General features: G+C 40.5%; 1 protein-coding gene across 2 annotated transcripts in view; it reads left to right on the top strand.

The window, feature by feature from the left end:
- The window catches only part of LOC129194203 (adhesion G protein-coupled receptor A1), a 224,516-nt gene that overhangs the window by 78,948 nt on the left and 120,903 nt on the right, over positions 1 to 24,665 (top strand). For both annotated transcript variants that reach the window (XM_054799239.1, XM_054799240.1), the window contains 5 exons: positions 747 to 911; positions 6,516 to 6,735; positions 9,004 to 9,153; positions 10,189 to 10,350; positions 12,982 to 13,212. In XM_054799239.1, the coding sequence (XP_054655214.1) occupies positions 747 to 911; positions 6,516 to 6,735; positions 9,004 to 9,153; positions 10,189 to 10,350; positions 12,982 to 13,212 (928 nt within the window). The remainder of the gene's footprint in view (positions 1 to 746; positions 912 to 6,515; positions 6,736 to 9,003; positions 9,154 to 10,188; positions 10,351 to 12,981; positions 13,213 to 24,665) is intronic.

Raw genomic sequence — 24,665 nt, 5'->3', positions numbered from 1 at the left:
CTCAGGGTGGCCCAACCAGTTATTAGGTTTAGTAGACAATCACATTTTCACACACGGCCATGTAGGCTTTGATTTTTTTCCTCCCTTATTAATAAAAAGTTTCATGTAAAAACTGCATTTTGTGTTCAGTTGCGTTGTCATTGACCAATATTTAAATTTGTTTGATGATCTGAAACATATAAGTGTGACAAACTGCAAAAAAATAAGAAGTCAGGAAGGGGGCAAACACTTTTTCACACCATTGTGTTTTCATATACATTTCTAAATGCTTATATGATAAAAGAATGGGATAAATGAACGTTTAAGTTTACTTTTACCTTTCATAAAAGATGTGATTGTTGCCAAAGACACCGCCTTTTGTGTTTTCTCATGAGTTCTTGAATTCAGTATTGTTTCTCATCTGCTTTATCAAAATGCTGGCACTTGCAACTTTATTTGGCTCCATTTTGGATATTGTGCAGCCGTGATTAAAAGAAGAGCAGAGACTTGAGGTGAGAAACCTCAAGTCCTTTAAATCTTCATTACTAACGGCATGTCATTAAATCTTTACCCTAGTTCAGCATTAATCCAAATCCACACTCAAATTGTGTCATCACACAAACTTTGTTAACCCAAAATCTAAGCCCTAGCTTGGAAGTGCTGCCTCCTCATGTTTAATCCTTCTCTGTGTTGCTTATACAAGCATGTAAGTATGAAATATACCCTAAATCCCAATTTCATGCCTTCTGTTCTTTCTTCTCCACCAGTGAGGTCATCCTAGCGAACATCGATGTGGGCCTTGCTGGTACGTGGGAGTGCCTGGTCACCAGTTCCCGTGGCAACAGTTCTCAGCAAATGGACATAGTTGTTGTGGAGACATCTGCGCCATATTGCCCTGCTGATCGAGTCATCAACAACAAGGGGGAGTTCAGGTGAGTCACATTTTGACTGTTCTGGTGACAGCATGAGGACAGTTCTGCACTTGTAACACACAACTAATCATTTCAGATTTTAGACACATTTAAAGAAAGCCAATAATGTTAATACAAAAAACGTTTTTACGTTTCACAATTTTAGTTTTACATGAGGAAACCAATTTAAAACCTTCACTGACAAGGTGACAAGCTGATTTCTGGTTCCTGTTTCCATGTATTAGCAAGCTGCTAACAAGGATGTTTTATGTTAAAAATACATTAAGAACACAGTTGCACTCACGCAGTGTATTATTACACAAGATGTGTGCCATTATGTACCCTAACCGGAAAATGTACGCCAACTGAGGCAAAATTAGGGCTTTTTATGTTAACCAAAAAACATGCTAAGCAGGGTGTACGCTAACCGAGGTTCCACGGTAGTTGTAGTTTACCGTAGTATTAGGCATGCACCAATCTGCGCCGATTTTGGGGTATCGGCGATCAGGCTAATCCTTACATATCAAACCAATCTTATCCTCCGAGTTTATCTACCTCCGCAAAGGTCTGAAGGTCAACGACTGTCCCATTTTGCTCTGCCAGGCTGACAGCTAGCAATCGAGCTAAGGGCAAAGGTAGGCGGAGCTAAGAGCCAGGCAGGGGTGCGCTGTTAGTGCTTATGAGCAGCGAAAAGAGCAAAGCCCTACTACGAGGAAAATTATGGCATTCGAGGCATTGGATGGCAGGCTCAAATCAGGTCTGTGAGTGTAGTTTAGACAGCAATTTTCTTAACTTTTAATTCATATTTAAGAGAACTACCTCATGTACGGTTAAAACAAGTTTGTATTTTTTCATGGGTATTGCTCAGTGTTTTTCAACAAAATAAGATTTTAAGGTGTATGCTGTCAGTCATCAAAAAAAAATCGGTATCAACCAAAATTGGAGTCGGCAGGTCAGGGTTTTTTAAGATCGGTCATCGATCAGAAAATGTTAACCTTTAGATAATATATTTACCTTGTGCTCAAGTTTGAGGCCGGATTGACTGTCGAAGCTCATGCTTTTGCAGCCAAACACACTTTTGCATCTCAGCACACAACTATGATGCGTTCAAGGACCGCTGAACAAAGTGCAAAACCACATCAACAACAACATCAGCGAAGTATAAAGACATAAACACGTAAAACCTCTGGGCATTCTAACATGTATGCTGTGCATTTTACCTGTATTATCACATATTTATCAATTATTACCCACTTATGATGATTAAGATGTGTTTTCTGCTGAAAAAAATGCCTTTTTTTTGTAGACAAAAAAAAAAAATCTGAATTTGTGGGTTTGTGAATGCTCAATCGTGAATACTGTGTGTGGGCATCCACTGTAATTGAACATCTGACATAGTTTTTATGAGTTTTACATATTTACATTGCATTCATTTAAACATGAATGGAAGAGATTATTCACTGTATTCACCTCAAAATTCATCCTGGTACTTAACTGTCATTTAAGGACTCAGGTTTAAAGAAATGACATGCAAACGAAAGCATTCACACCCTCTGCTTTTATCTTTCTATATGCTGTATAATGCACATTAAACACGGAGGTCCTATAGACCATAAATGAGTGTGTGCAGTAAATGTGTTCATATATTTTAATCATGTTTGGGTATAAGATATGAAACCCCATAAGTTTAACAGTCTTATGTGGCTAACTTTACTGCACAGCTATAACCAGAGGACGTGTTCCTTTCACTAGTATCCCACAAAAAAATACACACCACGCATCTCTTAGCGCAACGACTTTCTCTACCTAGCTGTTCCTGTGTGTGTGTGTGTGTGTGTGTGTGTGTGTGTGTGTGTGTGTGAGAGTGGGTGGGTGTGTAGCTGTCAGTCTATGCACTTCCCAGCTTTCCTCCACTGCACAATCACACAGACTTTGCTTCTCTTGGAACACTGGCGTAATGGGCTGGAAAATGAGCCCCTTTTTTAGTTTGAGACCAAATTAATGCCGTTTATTACCAGATAGTGGGAATGTATGCTTGGAAAAAGAGAGATGTTAGCACTTCCTCTGAGCAGATGACTATTTTCCATGGTGTGGCCCTTATATATTAGTTTTTAGTTATAAGTAGTCTCTGCCAAGTGATGAATGGAATGCATGGGAGTGTTTCTGGAAAGGTTTCTTCCCAGCAAAGTAGAGTTGACAGGTCTCAACTGATCGTTTTCAAACTTGTAGTTATTATTGTCCTATGCCAGTTTGATATCTGACACAAGATGGACAAGGTAGCAGAGATTAAATTAGTAATTGCACTTTGTTATTCCTGTACTATTCTCAGTTGGAAGCTAATGAAAATGATGTTAATGATGTTGTCTGTAGGGCTGTCAACCCCTGTTCATAGTCAACTAAGAGTTGAAGGTCGCAGGTTGTGTTGGTCAGGCGGGGTTGAATGTGCGGGGAACAACAACAAAGCGTATTAACATTGAAGAATTTATTTTTTTTTGCAGTGCGAAAAGAGCACAGGAAAATGAATAAAGCTACATGTAAAAACTGGTACCGTTCACTAATGTCATTAATTAACTTACTCATTTATGAATATGTTACCAATTAGCGTGGCACAATGATCTGTCATTCTGTTTACTTCCACATTTATCATCTTGTACATTTTTGTCCTGGGACGGGAGATTGTCTTTGTTTTTTCTTTGTAGGTAGTGATCGCCTTGATTCGCTTTGTACGTTGGTAAATGTACCAGCTGTCAATCCAAGCTCACAGCTCAGGCTTTTAGGTCGGCTAGACCACAAATCGTATTATTTAATGGGAACCAGCAGGGCAGTATTGCAGGAGTATTGTGACCATTGTTATAGCAGCCAACAATCCAATGGTTGTAATCAAGATATGTGGTCAGAAAAATAGATAAAATATTCCAAGGAAGTCTGCTTCTGTTCTCTTCAACGGAAGTGATGCTTCCTGTATAGACTGAGTTTAGAATATTTGATTTGAACTGGCATACAGTTTAACTTTCCAACGTGCTGCAAGCATTATATCTCGCCTGCTCTTGCTCCGAGCATGTAAGCTATGGTCCATGCTAACGTGCTAACGCACAATCATGCTAACGTGCTAACGCATTAGTTATGGTAGTTGTCAGCCAGCAAGAGCGGATTTTGAAGTTTAGCTACTAATGTTAGCTATTGTTACATATTATAGAGTCTAATACCTCAGTGCATTGCCATGTTCAAACTTTTTCCACCGAAAAAGTACTGAAAAATGAAAGGATACAAAGGCCACTTTGACATTTTGTAAACCATGTAGATATGCTAATTTTATGTTCTAATCTTGTGACAACTCGTATACTTCAGAACTACTACTAATCATTTAAATATGTATTTTGGAAAACAATATTACGAAGATAGTCCATCATAACGGCAAAAAAAGTTCAGGAAACAACGAAAAAACACAGAGAAGCCACCCTTCTCTGATTTTTTTGGATCTGGATTTGAATTATTCAATAAACACCACAAATAAGACCATACCGCCAAGATTGCAAAGCCTGTTATGTTGAATGCAAACAAAAAAAAGAGAGGACATATTGGAATTTGTGCAAGGATCGTGTTGTTGACACTTACCTGCATCCGCCGAGGGCTCCACGCACAATGATGACTCAAAGGCGGACCATGGTATCCCTGGTCCCATTGTACCGTGGTTCTTATGAACTCCAGCAGAAATAGTGTGTAATATCCTGCAATTCCCCAAGTGACCCTAAGTAAATCTTACGTAATGTACGTAGCACCACAGGCGTACACGTCATATCCACTCAGGTATACTATACATCAATAAATAGAAATACAGATACAATAAACCATATGAAACAAAACATAAAATGTCGTGTTGTTCTCTTGAAGATTATCCATTTAACACCGACTGACAAAAAATAGGCACCTGGAAGTAGATGCATTCTTCTTTTTGCTTCTGGCGGGTCGCACCCGACATTTATGTTCATACTGCCACCTACTGTACGCAATTTAGACGCGATGCCCGGATGTAGACACGTTCTTCTTCTTCTTTTTGTTTATGGCGGATGTAGGTGTGTTGTGCATATGCGCAATGACAACACAATAGTAGTAGTCACAATCTTCCATCATAGAACCACACGAAGAAATGGATATGACGCCGCTTTCAAGTTAAAGGTGATGGATTTGGCTGTCAGAGAAGGAACAGTGCAACTTGTGCACAAGTCTGTCGGTGGATCCTTACAGCGTGGAGCAGAAAAAACACAATCGTCAACGGGTTTCAAAAGGCTGGGACTACTGCCAGATGAAGAAGAGGGCACGGAGAGCACACCGAAAGAGAGAGATGGACAGACAAGGTGTGCCACGAAGGGATTATGGCGCTGTTCAATTCTGACACGGAAGAGGAAGACTTTCGTGGTTTTAGTTGCCAAGAGGACGGTGATGAAGGACTTTTCTGGTAGGCTACTGTTATCTACGTTACTTGCACTATTCAGCACTCCGACATTAATAGGTGTGAGTGTGAATGGTTGTTTGTCTATATGTGCCCTGCGATTGGCTGGCGACCAGTCCAGGGTGTACCCTGCCTGTCGCCCAAAATCAGCTGGGATCGGCTCCACCATGACCCCTGACCCTGATGAGGAAAAGCGGCATAGAAAATGGATGGATGGATAACTAGCTGTGTACTGTTCTGCACACGCCTGTTTGGAAAAAAAAATATTTATTTTATTAAAAGTTTAAAAAGTCTTTCTGTGCACTTCATATCCCATTTTTTGACGTGGGCACCTGCGACTTATAGTCCCGTGCAGGTTATGTACATGTCTGTACACATCTTTTTTTTTCCTCAAAATGTAGTGGGTGCAACTTGTACACCGGTGCGGCTTATACAGTACACCGGAATTTACCGTATTTGTGACCACTTTAGATAATATACACATTTTAGCTATGAAAGGGTCCCTTTATAGAAAGAACATTCAGTGTTAATGGTAATTTTGTACACTGCACTCCAATTAGGACTGACCACAGAATGGGACCACTTCTGAGAACAATCCGGTGATTTCAGCGGCTCCACAAATTTCCTCCTTGAGAATAACCTTTCGAATATCAACAGTTTTAATGAAACTGAATTAATTTACCAGTCATATCTTTATGTGCCTGGCAAAATATGAGAAACTAAGTGAATGAGTTTCGCTGAAGCTGCTTTTTTTTCATAGAGATCTTCAATAAAGATATTTAATCCCAAATCTATAAACAATGTAGCCCCAGTGTCATCATCTGGATGACTTTTATAATACTTTTAATCTTCCACCAAAGCCTTAATTATTCATTTGCTGAATGTAGATTCAGATCAGCCATGTAAAATTTGTCTTTTTATGTATGTAATAACTATTTTATAATCAGTTTTGTGAAGTGGCTTGGCTTCTAAAAAGACAGGTAAAATCTAATTAGGGTAAGCTGTAAACAATATATGCAAATGCTATAATTTGCTAACAGGGAGAATGTCATTGCCATCTGGTGTGTCCTGTCAGGAACCTTGCTAGAGCTCCCAATCCATAGTTCCTCCATCTGTTCCAGCTGTAGTCTAGACAGCCCAAATCTCTGCATTATTTGGTGATATTGTGATTGCAGGTGGCCAAAGACTCTCGGAGGCATCCTGGCCTTCCTGCCTTGTGCTCCTGCCACCTTCGGCTCTGTTCCTCACCCCTCAGGGAGCATTCCTCGTTCCTCCAGCCATAGGGAGAAGAAGGCTTGGCGCCGCTGTGACCGCACTGGACGTTGGGACGCTGAAGACTACACTCAGTGTCCTTATGCCAGTGAACTCACTCGTGTGCTACATGAGCTCACTCAGGTATCAATAGCACATAACATCAGTTTGTGTTTGTGTGAATGCTGAGAGAAAAATACAACTCAAATACAAATCTTATAGCTTTTCGATAAATTAAAAACTATAAAAATAAAAATGTCTCAATAAATCAAAGTTGAGTTTATTTTTGTCAGTCCAACCACACGGCATAATTAAGCTGTATTCAAAAGAAAATGTGCTTTTCATTCAAAACTATAACAAAAATCCATACACAGCAATATAAACAAGTGCCATGCAGTAATCCCTTGTCACTTTGCGCTTCGAATGTTGTGACTTACACTCTTTCAAAAATATTTTCATCAATGTCATGCTGTTTCACGGTTGAAAACAACTTATTGTTAGTGAAAAATGTGCATATTTAAGCAAATGTTGTTTTTTTGTTGCCTAAATTAAGCATTTTAAGTCATTAAAATGGTTAAATGAACTAAAATACAAACAATACGAACAGTATTCAGAAGACACATTGAAAGACATTACGATGTGTATTGTACATTGGCCATTAGGTGTCGTTAAAGGGACAGTTCGGATTTTTTGACATGAAGTTGTATGACATCCCCATCAGCATTGTAGTCCAATAACAGCGATTTACCCCCCACTTGGTCTCCTAAATCCAGTTCTGGTCAGATTTCTGTTATGAAGAACGTAGTTCCACTTAGTGACTGGGGACAATTAAGTAAAGAGATTGGCTTATCAAAAAAATATGCGTTCATAGATTAAAGCATTTGCATCACAAAAATGCCTTCTCAAAAAACTCAAACCTCACAATACGTGCTGCGTTATATCTGTCTCCCGCCATACCACACTGTCGCCTGTGCGGCCATGTGAATGTGACGAAGGCACTCACAATCTTCTTGGAACACATAAACACAAGATGGCCGCGGCGCACCGTCGCGGAAGTAAATGCGAGTGTCTTCGTCACATACACATGAACGCACAGGCGGAATACGGCAGGAGACGAATATTTAACGCCAAGCGTTTTGTGAGGTCTGATTTTTTTTAGAAGGCATTTTTGTGATGCAAATGTCTTAATCTTTAGAACGCATATTGTTTTGAGAAGCCAAACTCTTGTATTTAGGAGACCGAGTTGGGGGGATAAGTCGCTGTTATTGGACTACAAAGCTGATGGGGATGTCATACAACTTTATGTCAAAAAATCCGAACTATACCTTTAATGTTACTGTAACGTTGGGTGAGACATACAAGAACCAGACTTGATTTCGGGAACAAAGGGCGTTTATTGCAGATTTGAATTATCTCACAACAGGCACAATGATACCTGAGATCGGCTACTGCTGCAACCGTAACCCATGTTAAGCTAAAAGTCAACTCAGCTCCCCTAGCATTGGAATACATTTATAGCAACACACATGCGCATGAGTTGTATTTATGTCTTAAATAGCTTATTTTCTGTTATTATGTTTGCTATATTTGGTATAGTGTAAAGTGACTTTAGAGGCACTATTTCATATCTAGTGGGCTCTATTAATCTTAAAAATGGTATTTAGAATGTCGCAAACAAGTTTTCTTTGCTCTAATTATGAAAACATGATTTATAAATAAGGAATCTTGCTGTGTGGAAATTCACTTATCACAGTCGGGTCTGCAACCAATTAACCGTCATGAAGGACAGATAGTTTTTACAAATAGTAAAAAACAAAATATATTAGTTATTAAAAACAATATACACCTACTATTGTTTATACTGTTCAAGTAGAATACATGTTATGCAGTACTACGGTATAGTCATCCCTCGTTTATCACTTTAATTAGTTCCAGACAAAACCGCGATAAGTGAATTTCTGCGTACTAGAATTCAATATTAATAAATGCAATACTTTCATAGTTAGGGCATAGAAAACCTGTTTGTGACCTTCTAAAAATGTCTTTTTTTTACATTCTTAGAGGCCTGTAGACATGAAATAACACGCCTATAGTGACCTTTAGACTCATATTACCAAATATAGTAGACATGATAAGCGATAATATGACACAATAACTCATGTTAGAAATGGGAACATTCATTGTTTCTAGTATCTTGAACATTATGTGGGTCAATCAAGCAGTAATGTAAACGTAATGTGAGAGTGAATAAAAGTCCAAAGGCTGGAATAAAAGAAAAGATTCTTAAGACAAAGTACATGCAAGTGTAAACAAGGCTATAAAATCACAAAATGAGGACAAAATTTTACATCTCAAAACTGCCTGACAGTCATTCTGATGATGCCCTACAACATGTGCTCCATGTTACCACAGATAACCATCAACACCACCAATGCCCAACCTTTGGGGCAGCAGTTAGTGGCCTTCACCAGCAGAGCAGCTCACTTCTCTGACGTCATGGATGTCATCTTTGTCACACACCTTGTGGAGAGACTGACCAGACTGGTTGAGAAGCACAAGGACGTACGTGTGCACATAGTAGTTGACTTTGCAACATGGTATATACAGTACATCATATTTGGTTCGTACAAGTCAAAATGAAGGACTGGTTTTACTAGAAGCTACTTGAAGTTGCACTTATTTTGCTTTCAATGATTTGCATCTCTGACTGTCTCCTGTCTTCCTCATACTGTTTATAAACATTCAAAAGTACTTGCATTGTTAGATAATGGTCCTTTCTGAGAATGGGTATTTGTTCCAATCTATCTGGAGGCAGGGATTTGCCATTTTGTTAAGAAACAATCAGCTTTGCAAGCTCATACAGAGACAATAGTGTCTTTTTGGAGGCATAAATTGACCAAATAGAAAAGGATATGCAGGGAGAGATGTCTGTGACTTGCTAAAAAAAGTCATTCCAACACGGCTGCTTATAACTTTACATTACATCACATTGCATTACAGAAATCTAAAAATTGTACCTCCTGCATTCTCTCTTGTGCCATGGCACCATCACACCTGAATGATAAATGCTGCTTGAGGAGGACGATGTGCCTTGTTTTGCTTTAAGTGAACTTATCTCACGTCTCTGGCCAGAAACAGCTGGAGGCCCTGAATCCGCCTGAATGTCGTGGGTAATACTGAGACTAGCTCTCACTTGTCCAATTACCTCTAACTAGTCACGAGGGAGAGGCTATTATTAGGAGATATTTGAAGTTTTATATCTCCTACGACAAGGCGGCGGAAGCCACCCACATTCATCTAATGAGGAATAGTAAAATGAAGCAACAATGAAAAGTACAGTAAGTAAATAGCAAGCTGCCATCCCAGGGAAGCAATTACTCCCCTTTAGAGCTGCTAATCTAAATTAAATCTCTCTATAATAAATGAAGCCACCGTTGCCTCCCTAACAATTCTGACTCAAGATTATAAATGTGTCTGTTGTCAACCTGATTGATGTGCACGATCTGTCATCCTATTTATGTCCGAGAATGTGTGTACCTTTCAATGTCATCCTGCACATGCATACATCTGAATGCATGTCTGCTTCTGTCTCTGCAGCTGGGGGACTATATTTCAGACATAGCCAGCAACATGATGCTGGTAGAGGAGCATATCCTGTGGATGGCTCAGAATGAAGCCAGGGCGTGCACTCGGATCGTTCAGTGTGTAGAGCGCATTGCTGATCTGGCACTGAGTGGGGACAATCGGGCTATTTCCAAGGTATGATTTTAAAAAAAAAACACACACACACACAGAGTTGCAACCACATTAACAAATACAAGGTATATTTAGTTTGTCCTGAGAATACTCAGAATGATGACAAATGATTTGCCTTGGGAATATTTCCTTTCATTTCATCTGTGCCTGTGTGATTAGTGACTTGCGAATAATCTGCGCTGTGTCTTAATGAGGATTCATTGAAGCAACAGGTGTAGCAAACCCCCCCCCCCGGTATACAGCAGGCAGCAATGATAACCAGTGTGCACTCCCTGGACTTATAATATGAATATGAATGTAATTCAGCTCTCACTGGATGGGAATCAGCACCTCCAAGTCTGAATCCATGGGGTTCTCTCTCTGGGTCTGGGATGAGATCCTGCCCCAAGTGGAGGAGTTCAAGTACCTTGGGGTCTTGTTCACGAGTAAGGGAAGAATGGATCGAGAGATCGACAGGCGGATTCGTGCGGCACCTACATGTGGACTCTGCATCGGTCCGTCGTGGATTTGCCGGTTATACTTTTTACGAGTTATCCTACTGTCACCTGTGGTCATAAGTTTTGTGTCGTGACCGTAAGCGCAAGATCGCAGGTACAAGGGGCTAAAATTTGTTTTGGGCTCTCCCTTAGAGATAAGTTAAGAGAGCCCTGGAAGTATTAGTCAAAAAGCTCAGACTTGTAGCCCCATGATTGTAAAATATTGTCGACATGCAAACTACTTGGCTTCGAACATGTTGTGAAATGTAGAAATGGTTGCTTGATTTACAAATGACTTCATGGAGTGGCTCCTCCTCTACTTAATGAGTACATCAAAAATGTTACGAGCAGTCAGGTGGAGATCCCAATATGCAGACACAATCCAGGTCAAAAATACTATCTTTATTTAATTTAGTTGAGCAGGAACCAAGTAACAAAGGAATTGCAAAAAGTCCAGAGTCCAAACTGAGGTAGAACGGTGCAACTAAGGTAGTAAAACAAAATGGCACCGTGGAATAAGGCAAAAACTCACTGATGAGAAGACGGCGTCACAAGAGGCAAGGAGCACGTGGAACAGACTTTGAAATAACACAGCAATCTTAAGGCCAAGAGCACAGGAGCAAACAAACTGGTTTCGCGGGCAGCATGCAAACCAGCAGTACAATCCCACATCCTCCTCCTGCAGCCATGTGGCTTAAGAGCCCTTGATGACCAAGTGGCTACACGAGGCACTCGTGGCGTCGCCCACTCAGGGAGTGAAGGGATCTACAAAGAAGCACACAGGTCAAAAGGTGACAACACCAAAATGAAACAGAAACCTAACAAAAAATAGGTTATATCCCGGGCTATGAAGGCCATATGTGACATACACTAGGAAAAAACTACTTTTGGACAAAATGTTCTCTCTTTCAAAGGCAGTAACTTTTGGAACACTCTGCCAGTTACCTTAAGAGATTCCTCCAGCTTTGATGCCTTCAAATATCACCTGAAGGAGTGGCTCATGTCCAATCAGGTGTGTGATCATGACAATGGCCAGGTGTAGAGTACTGCCCACAACAACAGTCAATGTACTTTATTCTGGACTATGCACTTCAGCACTTTGCCTCAGTCATTGGTGGAGAGACTATGTCACTATATGTCTCAACTGGCCTGGGATCCCCTGGAGGAGATGAAAAAGCAGAGAGAGGCATTTCTTTCATTTTCTGAAGAATTTCCTGTTTATATTTTAATTCAGAGAATAGGCGCTCTGGTATTTTTATGAATGATTCTTTCATGTATTCTCCATCTGTGAACGGCTTCCCCCTCCTTACAATCTGATGCGCAGCCACAACGCTAGCTTGCTCTGCTCAACCTTCCGTAGTAGTTCCTAAATCGCTCTCTTCTGCCCATCTGCAGTTGGGTACTTTAAAAAAGCTTAGTTCTTGTTTTGAAAATGTCTTTGAACATTACAGTTTTTATTGTTTGCTAATTTATCTCCAAATATCAAGCACATGGCTAAGTCAGCGTCATTGGCAATGACGGAATACAGTGTGTCCATTCAGAATGAAACTCTCTTTATTTTTCTTTTTAGAGACATATTCATCCATCCAGCCATCCATCCATTTTCTATACCGCTTCGTGGGGGCACGCTGCAGCCTATCCCAGCTGACTTTGGGCAACAGGCGGGGTACACCCTGGACTGGTCTCCAGCCAATCGCAGGGCATATTCATCATTATGAATACCTTAACGTGTGGATAGCACACGCAACAAGACTTTTTGTTTGTGTCTCACTGCACACACTGGCCCCCCTCCCTTTTCCCTTGCCCATCCAGTCAGCAGTCAAAACGCAGTCTGAGTGCATTCACGGACTTGTGTTTTTTTTTGTGAAAATTTAGAAAAAAGATTCCTCCACTACGATGTTAAAAAAATAAAAAGCCGCAAAAATGAGGCTGAAGAGCCGCGTGCGTTGCCGACCCCTGGTCTAGCTAGGGGAGAAATTGGAGCATTTACAGTAAATTGTTTTCAATCTCTTAATTTTAATTTTCAACGCTGAAAAAGTAAGTAAAAAACTATAAAACCATTGTAACAGGGTTACTCTCTACTCTACCTTCGAACTCTCTCCGAACCGCGTATCATTCTTGCCTTTTCAGCCATTCACATTTCTACCTCTCTTCTAAGGTGTCTGCTAACATCGCTCTGGAGGCCTTTCTGATCCGACCCTCCAACTTTCTCGGCTTGTCATGCACGGCACACCAACAGCCCCCGTTGTCTGGAGCATCACCTCTACCGGTTAGCCACACCCCCAAGGAGAAGGATTCGAGCAGAGAACATGACACTATGGGTGAATCGTTCCTCAACTTTAAATGTGACACACTCAATCGTGGATCACCGGCCAGTCAGCTCAGCAAGGTAATGCTACCAAATGTACAAAATGTGCTTTTCTTCTTTTTAGCTGCTCTGAACTTTGAGAATATTTCTTTCTAACTGTATTTAAAGGAATAATGTACGGTAATTTGACCTTTAAAACAAAATATTAAACTCGTTTGATTGATGATCATTGCCATCTATTTTCATATTTTGTAATAATACTAGTGGAACGGCCCCAAATGTTTGTTGCGCTGTCCCACCTGAAGAGGGAGGGACTGAAAAGGGTGCTGACAAGAGGACATCTTTTGGGTTTTAGCATGCCGAAGATTTTCTGGCGATAAATAAGGTTGATCAGGACAGAGCTGTACACGTATTGTGATGTGAGAGTGATTGAATACACTCCCCTCCCCTGATTTGACTTTGTTCATTGCAAATGACAACAGGTGATATCTTTATCAGGTGAGCCATCCAACTCCTATGGCATTGAAATGACATTGCTTTACAACATTTGAACAGTTCTTTCTTTGCAGCTTGTTCACTTGGTAATGAATTCAGTTGTTTGTGTGAGTAGTAGAGTTTGCCAGAGATAATAAGAGGAGATGTGTTTGTGCTAGTGTGCTTATTCCACTTCTGTAATCTTCTTTGGTAAGACTGTTATGTCTCTGTGCTTTGGCAGCAGCTAAAGTACTTTTCCACATTTTACCTCGGGGCTGTGTATTGTGTCCATGCAATAGTGTGCGCATGTTTCTGCAGGCTTAGAAGTCACGCTTGGTCAGGGCAATGTGACACTTCAGAATTATTCCCAACATTGCTTCTTTAGAATTTCCATATGGACTTTAAAATAAGAGGCAGGTGGATAAATCACTTAAAAATTGGTGGACACTGAAATATGATCTCCCCAAGGAAGACGAGTACAGAGTTAAAGACTTTAAGAGGCCCTGTTGCCTGGACACAAATCAAGGATTTGGCACTTCCTGCTCAAATGTATGAAGAAGTGCCGAAATCCACAATGGCTTTGGCTTTAAAATTCAAGGGCAAAGGGAACTGGTATTGTTTCATTCGTTAGTAACGACACCTCTTATTTCCAAGGATATACAGGTAATACAGGTAACTCAGAAGTAGCCTATAAACCGTGGCTTCAAGGGGTTTACTAGCTGACAAAAAGTTGTATCTTCAAAGATGGTAAGCTTTTCAAACACCGTGGTGATAGGAACAAACCCAGGGCTTTGGGCGTTTCAGGTGGCTGTTAAGGTTTGATGTGTTAAGGATTGATTTTGTTTTCCCTCATCACACAATGCAAAATATCTTCCTCTGAAACAGTGAGAGGTCCCACTCGATTGACGACACGTTTGTTTACAAGTGAGCTTGCGTAAGTTACGACGGGTCGTCTGCACCGCAAGTCACAGATACGGAGCGCTTGATTTGCTCACGCAAACCCATTCAGCACAGTATCGTCTCATTGGAGCATTTCTCTTTTTATCGGTCATCTGAGCTGTTTTTTAATGTTGTCAGATTTATCGGTATGATGTCATAATTCCTCATATCAGTCCAGTAATTATCAGATTGCTAATTATTGTGCACACCACATCTTTATCCTTAATGATGGTTGTAACAGTCGAAGGGTTAATGCCAATATTGATGGGTGTTTCTCCTATGATGTTGATTTTCACTTCCATGTTGATGACTTTTCTTTTCCTTGGCACATTTCCACCAGACGAGTCTGCCTTGCGCTTGGAAAACATTATGAAGTTCAAAAATAAGCAATGTTATCCACTCTATGTACTTGCAACTGAAGCAAAAACTGTATTCATCCTCGACACACGAGACAAGGCATCCGCTGCGCATGCTGTAAATAGTTCCTCAGCCGTTTGAGTGTTTTGTTTTAATTTTTTAAATTATTTTATGGGAGGGTGTTTCACTGAACCACGGAACGGTGTAACCCGAGGACCACCTTTGCTTTGTGGATATGTGGCTCATGTGCATAGCAACCCATTAATATTTCCAATTTTCTCCATAAGCATTATTAGATTCACTGACATCTCAGGGTTATTTCTGTAGATTGCTCGAGGATTCAAGTTCAAATGTAGGCGTGTCATTTAAGCTACATGGCGGTACGTTAATGGTATCCTTGTACTTATTTAAGTGGTTGTTTGGAGCATGAATAAACATCTGACACAATAGGACTGAAAGGAAAATGATATATCAAATCTCAGTCTTTGCAATTGGCACCTGTCTCAGTTGTTATGCCAAATAAAGAATATGTGAGTTCAATCTGCTGAGCCCAACCTGTCATCTGCATGGAGCCTTGCCTGAAGCTCATTAGTTGTTGCCCTATTGCTTTAGATAAATTTATTGCACAGCTTGAGGAATTTTCACTTGAATAAACAGGCCTTCACCTCAGTTCATAATGCTTCAGGCAAGGTACAGCCATCTCACTTCTTCCACCTCCTTTAGATTTCATTTTTGCATGCACTGATACCCATGCAATTGCATTTTCTCCAAATTGCAGACCAAGTTATTCCTGAGGTGGAACAAAGGCATGTGTATTCACAGTCCTTGTAGCAAGAAAGGAAATGACCACATGAGTTTTCCCTTCAAACTGTGGCACTGTGGTGCACAATTACTCCTCTGTTATTACTGGTACAAAAATGTACGAGTGCTGCTTTACAAATGACTTCAATAATGTGATAGAGACCATTGAGTCAGGTCACTGGTAGTGCTACACACAGCTGACTTTTATGCAGCCAGCATGGGACTGATTCCTGCTAAGTGACTGAAGGTATGAGTGTGAATGGTTGTATCGCTCTTTATCCATCCATCCATTTTCTATGCCGCTTCTCCTCATTAGGGTCGCGGGGGGATGCTGGAGCCTATCCAGAGCTGACTTTGGGCGACAGGCGGGGTACACCCTGGACTGGTTGCCAGCCAATGGCAGGGCACATATAGACAAACAACCATTCACACTCACATTCATACCTATGGACAATTTAGAGTCTCCAATTAACCTAACATGCATATTTTTGGAACGTGGGAGGAAACCGGAGTACCCGGAGAAAACCCACGCTCGGGGAGAACATGCAAACTCCACACAAAAATGCAGAATGGAGATTTGAACCCTAGTCTTCCCGATCTCCTGACTGTGCAGCCAACATACTAACCACTTGACCACCGCATGGGTGAACTGGAAGGTGCTTGTCACTGACGTCCTTCCACAGAAGAAAAGCCAGAGTTTTTGCTTTTGTTTTTTTTTTTTCTTTCTGCTAGCAGCAGAAAATCAAATTTATTGAATATATTTCATGCTCTGCTGAATAAATGAATGGATTTGACGGCCAAGATGGAGGAGTATACTTTTACAACACAATATCAGGACTTTTCTTCTAGAAGGAAAGACGCTATGTACTTTATATACAAATAAAATGTAAGAACTCAAAGGTTTTCAAAAATATCCTTGTATGTGTGGATATTGCCTCAGCCAATGATACATTTGTTTGTAAATGTTATTCATTGGAATGCCAGATTCCTAACATTTTGTGACAAGGAATTCAATAATTGTTCGATTTCCAAAGTCAGAAGGACTTTTATTATTTTAGATACCCAGATTTTGGTTTCTTCTCCAGCTCAAAGCCCATAAAAAATTATACTGCTGCTATCCAAATAAGAATGGAAAATTTGGACAATTTAAGATGAATGTAAGAAACTCTTGTAGCCCACTTGAAGTGTTCTCAGAGCTACAGCTCATCTTATTTTGTGTGGCAGCATACGCTTTTCACACTTTGCAAGCATTTGCTGCACATTTTTCCCCCTTTATATTTGCATGGCTTTGACGAGCTGACATTTTTATCAAACAACGACATTCATATTGGTTCTGTAGCCCTAGTCTGCCGCTGGTTTAATGACGTGATCGTATATTGATGTTAATACCAATATTATTCACACTGTCAGATATGTGCTGATTTAACAACTGTATTCTGTGTTATGGTCATAATTTGTAGTGGTGTAGAACTGTCAGCTGACCGATATATTTTTTGTGCCATGCAATAGGGGATAAAAACCCAATGAAATATTTGAAATATCACAGTATGTTGCATTGCTAGGGCAGAAGTTTTAGAAGTCAAGCCTTTTATTATTCTAAATTCTTGATCCGACTAATAAATGACAATTTTGGGTTAAGACAACATCACCACATGCAGCATCAAAGGGACTTTCAAACACAATTGGATACCCGTTTCAGAAAAAAAAATGCCTCCTCTAACCTCTAGGGAATACAAAGTAGCACAACTGTAGCAGTCGACAGCTCGTGTGAATGGAATATTTCCTCCACTAGTGAGGGGATTTGTGCTAAGGATGTGATCTCTGCATGAGACATATTTATTTGTATCAAGGGTGTAGAAAAAATGCACCCCATTCATACAGAAAGTCACACTCCCGTATGACTCTTGAGTCGGCCCTAACACGATTGAAAAGCATGCTGTGGTGTCTGCACCACAGAATATAAAACCGCAGAACCTGCACAGAAGAATGATAAAAAAAAATAGGAAATGTAACAGTTTTTGTTGTTTGATGTAAATATGGAATATATCTGGCTTTTCTTCATAAAAATATGATTCAAAATCATTTATTTTATTGTATACCTTAAAAAGCAATGGGATTTGATCCTGGGCCGGCGCATCCACTGCATTTAGTCGAGTATTATACATTTTATATTCTATATTTAAAGCCTCGTAAGAAGGAGGCGTCATATAGGCTGTCATGGAAAGACAAGCCTCTGCATGCACCACCAAACCGCCAACAAATAGGTGCAGCATGGAGGCACTAATCATAGCAGGCCCAAAACACAAGATCAGTAGAGGCCGGGGCTGACCACATCAGACAGGACCCCATAGGCAGGCTGTGCAAATAAGCCTCAGAGACAGTGCAGCGCATCACAGCAGGGTGTAACATGCTGTCAGGGAAAGCATACACGGAGCGGCATAACCAGGTGGCAGAAAAAGTGCACTGAAACATCTGTACCAAATATGGACTGGAGGCCCTCGAGGACAGGCAGATCCAGACTGACCGTTCTAGATCCAGACTGACAAACTGGCATTGGCCAACCAGCCTGACAAACTGGTGGTGGAATAACATCAGAAGACAGCGGCGGTGATAGATGTAGCAATCCTGATTGAGAGCAACGTCAGGAAATAGAAACATTAAAAGCGGGAGAAATATGACGTCCTGAAGAAAGAGCTTGAAAAAATGGAGGAACCGTAAAATCACCTTAATTTAGACAAAAACATATTTGACTTAGTTCTTCAAGAGAACATATATCATTGGTGAAACTTTAAGGAGACTTTGGTTGTGTCTTCCACCTCTGAGAAAGGCTGCTCATCTCTTCTGATGGATTCAATTATTTTTTGGGTTATTAGCTTAGCGTTCTGTCTGTCACACACAGATGAGCGAGTGCTAGTAACACATGGCTGCGTTAGCTGCCGTTTGACAGATGATCACACCGTGAGCCTCGAAAACTCACCATACACCGTCAGGTGTTTGCCCCCACAAGATAGTTTTTGTGGCAGTTAAGTTCCTTGTTTTTGTTTTGAAGGAAAGTGGGAGGACGGCGCTGTCGTAATACCGTAATTTCCGGTGCGTAAGCTGCTATTTTTTTTCTCACGCTTGAACTCTGCGGCTTATACAGAGATGCGGCTAATTTGTGGTCGCGTTCTGGTCTTGCAACATCTCGTGTGCTTCAAAGTAGTCTTTTTGTGCTTTGTGCACAGTGATATGCGATACACTGATTTCTTTTCAAATTTTATACTGAGTAAAATTCAAGCTGGTATCAGCGATACTGGTCCGATACCTATACATTGTGCAAATACGTACACCTCATGCGTCGGGTAAATTTTAAAAAGTGGTGTATTTCAAATCATAGCATAGCTCATAAAATAAAAAATATGACATCAGAGTAAGTTAGTCATGTTTTTTAAACAACTGCATAACATTTAGACGAGGTCACACAGGTCCTTTCCATTGTGTTATTGTTAATAATAAACATTACCTCAAATGACTGAAATATGAAAGTATCAATATTTTGATTTGAGACTAGATTTTAGAGCCTCTGGTCTCGGTCTTTCAGTATTGATCCACACGTCGCTAATCATGGACTACACTTGGAAAGGTGCATGTGCATGTGATGCGTGGCTTTCAGGTTGAAGGTGATTGATCGAGCGACTTTTGCCGATGGATCTTGGAAAGCGTGGGGCGGTGTCGGGAGGTCCACTGTCGGCGGAAGGTTTCGGGGGGCTGAACTGTTGTTGCGTGCTGGGGAGGACAGCACGGGCTCGGGGGCTGATTTGCCTCGGGGCGGGGTTGACGCTAGTAGCGACAACAAAAGAAGGAAAGAGAGACGTGTGTGCTGAGGGAATTGTGGGGCTGTTCGGTTACAACCCTTGAAGAAGACGACTTTAGTGATTTTACTTCCCAGGAGGAGGAGGACGATGAGGACAATGTTGAATGACTACTGTCAGGCTACTGTTAAAGTAGCTGTCTTACACGCACTGATCGGCACTGTTTGAAAAAATATATATATATATTTTTTTTATGTATAATTTCAAAGACTCTTTTTGTGTAACATCTTTCTGTGTACTAAATAACCTATGTTACGACGTGGACACATGAGGCTTTTAGATTAGTGTGGCCTATATGCAATATGTACAACCAGAATTACCCCAAGAGCTCAGCGGCAATTCATCCAAAATGTCACAAAAGACCCCAAAACAACAGCCAAAGAACTGCAGGCCTCACTTGCTTCAGTTAAGGTTAGTGTTCATGACTCCACCATAAGAAAGACACTGGGCAAAAACGACTTGCATGGCAGAGTTCCAAGACGAAAACCACTGCTGAACAAAAACCATAGTTAATGAGTGTAGTGCACTTTTATAGCTGTTTCCCCATATCGCCACAGAATAAGTTAGATCTGGTAATACCAGAGAGCAGTAGAGAGTATGGAGTCATTTTTGGTCTGAAACAAATTTTGCTTTATTTAGTATTGATGTATTTCTAGCCACTTTATGTTGTATATTTTTAATGTGAGATTTCCAGTTCATATTATTATCTAATGTGTCCCCGAGAAATTTATTTTCGTTCACCCTGTCAATGTCTGTGCCTTCGATTTGTATTTGCGCATGTGTATCATTTTTGCACTTACCGAATAGCATTATTTTAGTTTTACTTAGGTTTAGGGATAGTCTATTATTATCGAACCATTTTTTTAGAATAGTTAATTCTTCTGTGATTTTTTTCCATTAGTTCCTGTGTGCTATCATCTGCAAATAATACCAGTTTCAAGTCCTTCGTGACTTTACAGATGTCGTCTACGGATAGATTAAACCGTTTTGGTCCCAGTATTGATCCTTGGGGTACGCCACACAATACCGTCAAGCCCGCAGATGTGTATTCTCCTAGCTTCACATATTGCCTCCTGTCTGTGAAGTAATTATGTCTGCTCATCCTCTGATTCCATATCTTTCTAGTGTTGTAATAAGGATATTGTGATCAATTGTATCAAAGGTGTTTGTCAAATCCATAAATACTGCAGCTGCACACCATATAGAATTGCAATATTTGAATTTCCCTTGGATGGCCCAGGTATTTGATTTAAAAAATATTGAATTTTTGTATACATTCTAAACATTATTAGACAGTATTATAACATTATTATAACATATATAACAGTATTATAACATTATTAGACAGGAGAATAGCAAGAGTTTTTTCATAACCCTCCCCCCAGAACCTTTGCTGAGTACTCCCATGCAAAGTTACTGGTGCCCCTCGCTCTTTTCCAGCCATCCACCAGCCAGCACTTTTCAAGGAATTATTATTGTATGTGTTATTGTATGTCAGAACAAAAAAACTTTTCCGAACATACCCAACTTGCAAAGGCTCGAGGAGTTGAGGTCAAAGATTAGATCAATATGTTCCTTTTCTGCCCTTAACTTTCTGCAGGTTATTCAACTTTGTCAGAACAAAAAACATCTTATTTTCGAAAAAAAAAATGTCTGACACCAAATCACCATAAAGTTAAATGTCATACTGGTTCTTTTTCAGCACTACAATTTCAGAGTTCCTCTCTACTAGTCAGTGATGAGTACGCAGATACAACATACGGACAATTTCTGAATAGTTATCACACATTACAAGTTGTTTTTTTTTTTTCTAATGAAGGGAGCGCTGATAAATTTGATGCTGTGCATAATTAGATATGTGGAGTGTGCAGTAATCCCTCGTTTATCGCGCTTAATTGGTTCCAGACAGGACCATGATAAAGAAATGTCAACAAAGTAGAATTCCTTATATAAATGGAATATTTTTGTAGTTAGAGCGTACAAATCCTGTTTTAATACCTTCTAAATACAGTTTAGACATGAAATAACACCCTTATTGTCACCTTTACACTTGTATTACCCAATACAGGAGCCATAATAACAGAAAATAAGCCATTTAAGTTCAGAGTTGAGTTTTAGCTTGATGTAGGTTATGGCCACAGTAGCCACTGTTAGCGATTATGAGATAATTCAAACTTGCAATAAAAGCCTATTGTTCCTGCAATCAGGTCTGGTGCTTGTGTGTCTCACTGAGCATTACAGTACCTTTGCTGACAGCTAGTGGCCAGTGTATTTGTATTTGTACTTTATTTATCCCACAGCGGGAAAATTCACTTGTTACAGCAGCAAGCAAGATACGCAAGTAGAGTACAGTGTAAAGAATGCATATTGACTACAACATGGTTCAGGTGGTGCAGGTGTTGTAGAGCCTGACAGCGGTCAGTATGAAGGACCTGCGGAACCTCTCCTTCTTACACCGTGGGTGTAACAGTCTGCTGCTGAAGGAGCTGCTAAGGGAAACAACAGTGTCATGTAGCGGGTGAGGTGTTGTCCATGATGGATGTCAGCCTAGCCAACATCCTTGTCTCCCCCACTTCCTCCACGGAGTCCAGAGGACCGTCCAGGACAGAGCTCGCTCTCCTGATCAGCCTATTGATCCTGCTCCTGTCCCTGTCCGTGCTGCCCCCTCTCCAGCAGCCCACAGCATAGAAGATGGCTGAGGCCACCACAGAGTCATAAAAGGTCCGTAAGAGAGTCCTGCACACACCAAACTACTTATCATCACAATGTCTTTGAATGCATCTTCTGAATGCCTAATATTTGTATTTTTGTTTGGTTAGCCATTTTTATGCTTGAAAATGCTTAATTTAATTCAAATATCATTAAATATGCATATTTGATTTTGACTAATAATAGGCTGCTATTAAAACATGAAACAGCATGATTTATTTATGACCTTAATTTCCGGTGTATAAGCCGCTACTTTTTTCTCATGCCTTGAATCCTCGGGCTTCTGCAGGCATGAGGCTAATTTATGGCTAAAAACTATCTTTCCAATAATGCTTACTACTGACTTGTACTGACGTGGGCAAGTGAAGTGGAAGCAGCGATCTCTGACACATTTTAAGCAAGTTCGATCAAGTGTAGAATTATTCCAGCTTCTTCGGACTACTCGTACCACCAACCGTCCACGATCACCAACGGGTATCGAAAGACCGGACAGATTGAAGAGGATAGCTCAAATTAAATGGCTAATTTGCCTGGAGACAACGAAAGAGAGAGAGAGACTAACAAAGTGTGTGACGAAGGAATTATGAGGCAATTGTGATGCTTGTCAAGACGACTTGAGTGGTTTTAGTTCAAAGTAGGAGGAGGACGAGGATACGAATGCCTTTTCTGGTCGGCTGTTTTTTCAAGATTCAAGATTCAAGAGAGTTTTATTGTCATGTGCATGGTAAAACAGCAGTTATACCATGCAATGAAAATCTTATTCTGTTCATTCTCCCAAGAAAAGAAAGAAAACAAATGAAAGAATAAGAACATAAGAAACATAAACACAAACATAAATACCAATAAATTAAGCAACAACAACAGAAGAGACATTAATACAAGTAAACAATATAAATAAATAAATAAATAAATAAATAAATAAAAGTGCTATGAGTGTGTGCGTGTGTTGCGTGCGGCGTGTGCGAGTGCTTCGTTGAGGAGCCTGATGGCCTGTGGGTAAAAGCTGTTTGCCAGCCTTGTGGTCCTGGACTTCAAACTCCTGTAGCGTCTGCCTGACGGTAGGAGTGTGAATAATGAGTGTTGTGGATGTGTGCTGTCCTTGATGAGGTTGTGTGTTCTGCGTAGGACTCTAGATTTATAAATGTCTTGCAGTGAGGGGAGGGCTGCCCCAACAATGTTCTGTGAGGTCTTGATCACCCGCTGGAGTGCCTTCCTATCACGTGTTGTACAGTTACCGTACCAAACAGTGATGGAGGCGGTAACTATCCATTTACGCTCACGTTTCCGCATTGTTTAACTAGCCATGATACAACGCACTGTTTGGCACTGTTTGGGAAAAATGCGTAGCTAGAATTATCTGCCTAGTTGCTCGTCCACAGACGCCAAATGTGACCTTTTACCATAGTGACATTTTGTTTTTAAAACAAACACGCAATGTTATTAGTTTGGAGCTTGTTTTCCTTCCACAGGGAAGTGGATATTACGTCCACCGCGCACGTTCTAACTATTTAAAGTGTCTATTCCTGTCATTATACTATACAGAATGTCTTGTCCTACAAGCACTATTTGTGTGTTGTTGTTTAATGAACATTACCTATTGGCCAGGGGGCCTTGGAATTGTTTAATGGCAGCCCTGACTAGTAGCACTCATTATAAATACATTGAAAAATGCACAGTTAATCCATGTGATTGGTGTTGGTATTGGCTGATCTCACTCATGGATGATCGGTATCGGAATCGGCTGCATAAAACCCTGATCGCTGCATCCCGAGTACAAATCTTTTTTTTCTTTTTAAATTTAGTGTATATTTATATAGTAGAGTGGGAGGGAGATTGTAGCTTTTAAAAAGTCTCGAAGTGCTGTACTGTGAAGCAGCTGACTTCACTTGGCTGCGCATCTCCTGCAGAAATGACACACATGCATGATTGATGGGGTACTACTATTAACTCATTGTAAATACAATAATAATAGTAATAGTAGTAGTAATAGTGCGCTGAAAAGAAATGTAGAGTGATGGTAATAAAATAGATGGGAAAACGGTACATCCCAACAGTTGAATAAACTTTGATAATGTGGCATGCTGTCCACATATGGCCATCGTGTTTACATCTTTTATTTAGCTCACTTCTTGACCATCCATACTGTATGCTGAATACAGTAAACATATGGCACCATATGTGGACTAGAGTGGCTATAATTCACAGCAAACAGACTTCACTAGGATGTTCCGCGTTACATGAATGATTAGATTAGAAAACGCCAACTTCACTGTACACAGTCTGGAGCGGGGCTAGCTACCTATCATGGCCGGGCAAGGTGCATCCGGGCAGCCGCCGTGCTGCCATGGACCTCGGGAATATACAGCGGCGGATATCCACCCGCCGTGGCCGAGAAAAGGGGCG

This window comes from Dunckerocampus dactyliophorus, chromosome 14 (genome assembly GCF_027744805.1).
Source record: "Dunckerocampus dactyliophorus isolate RoL2022-P2 chromosome 14, RoL_Ddac_1.1, whole genome shotgun sequence".
Lineage (NCBI taxonomy): Eukaryota > Metazoa > Chordata > Actinopteri > Syngnathiformes > Syngnathidae > Dunckerocampus > Dunckerocampus dactyliophorus.
The sequence above is the reverse complement of the archived record's forward strand: the minus strand, read 5'-3'. Positions and strand labels throughout refer to the sequence as shown.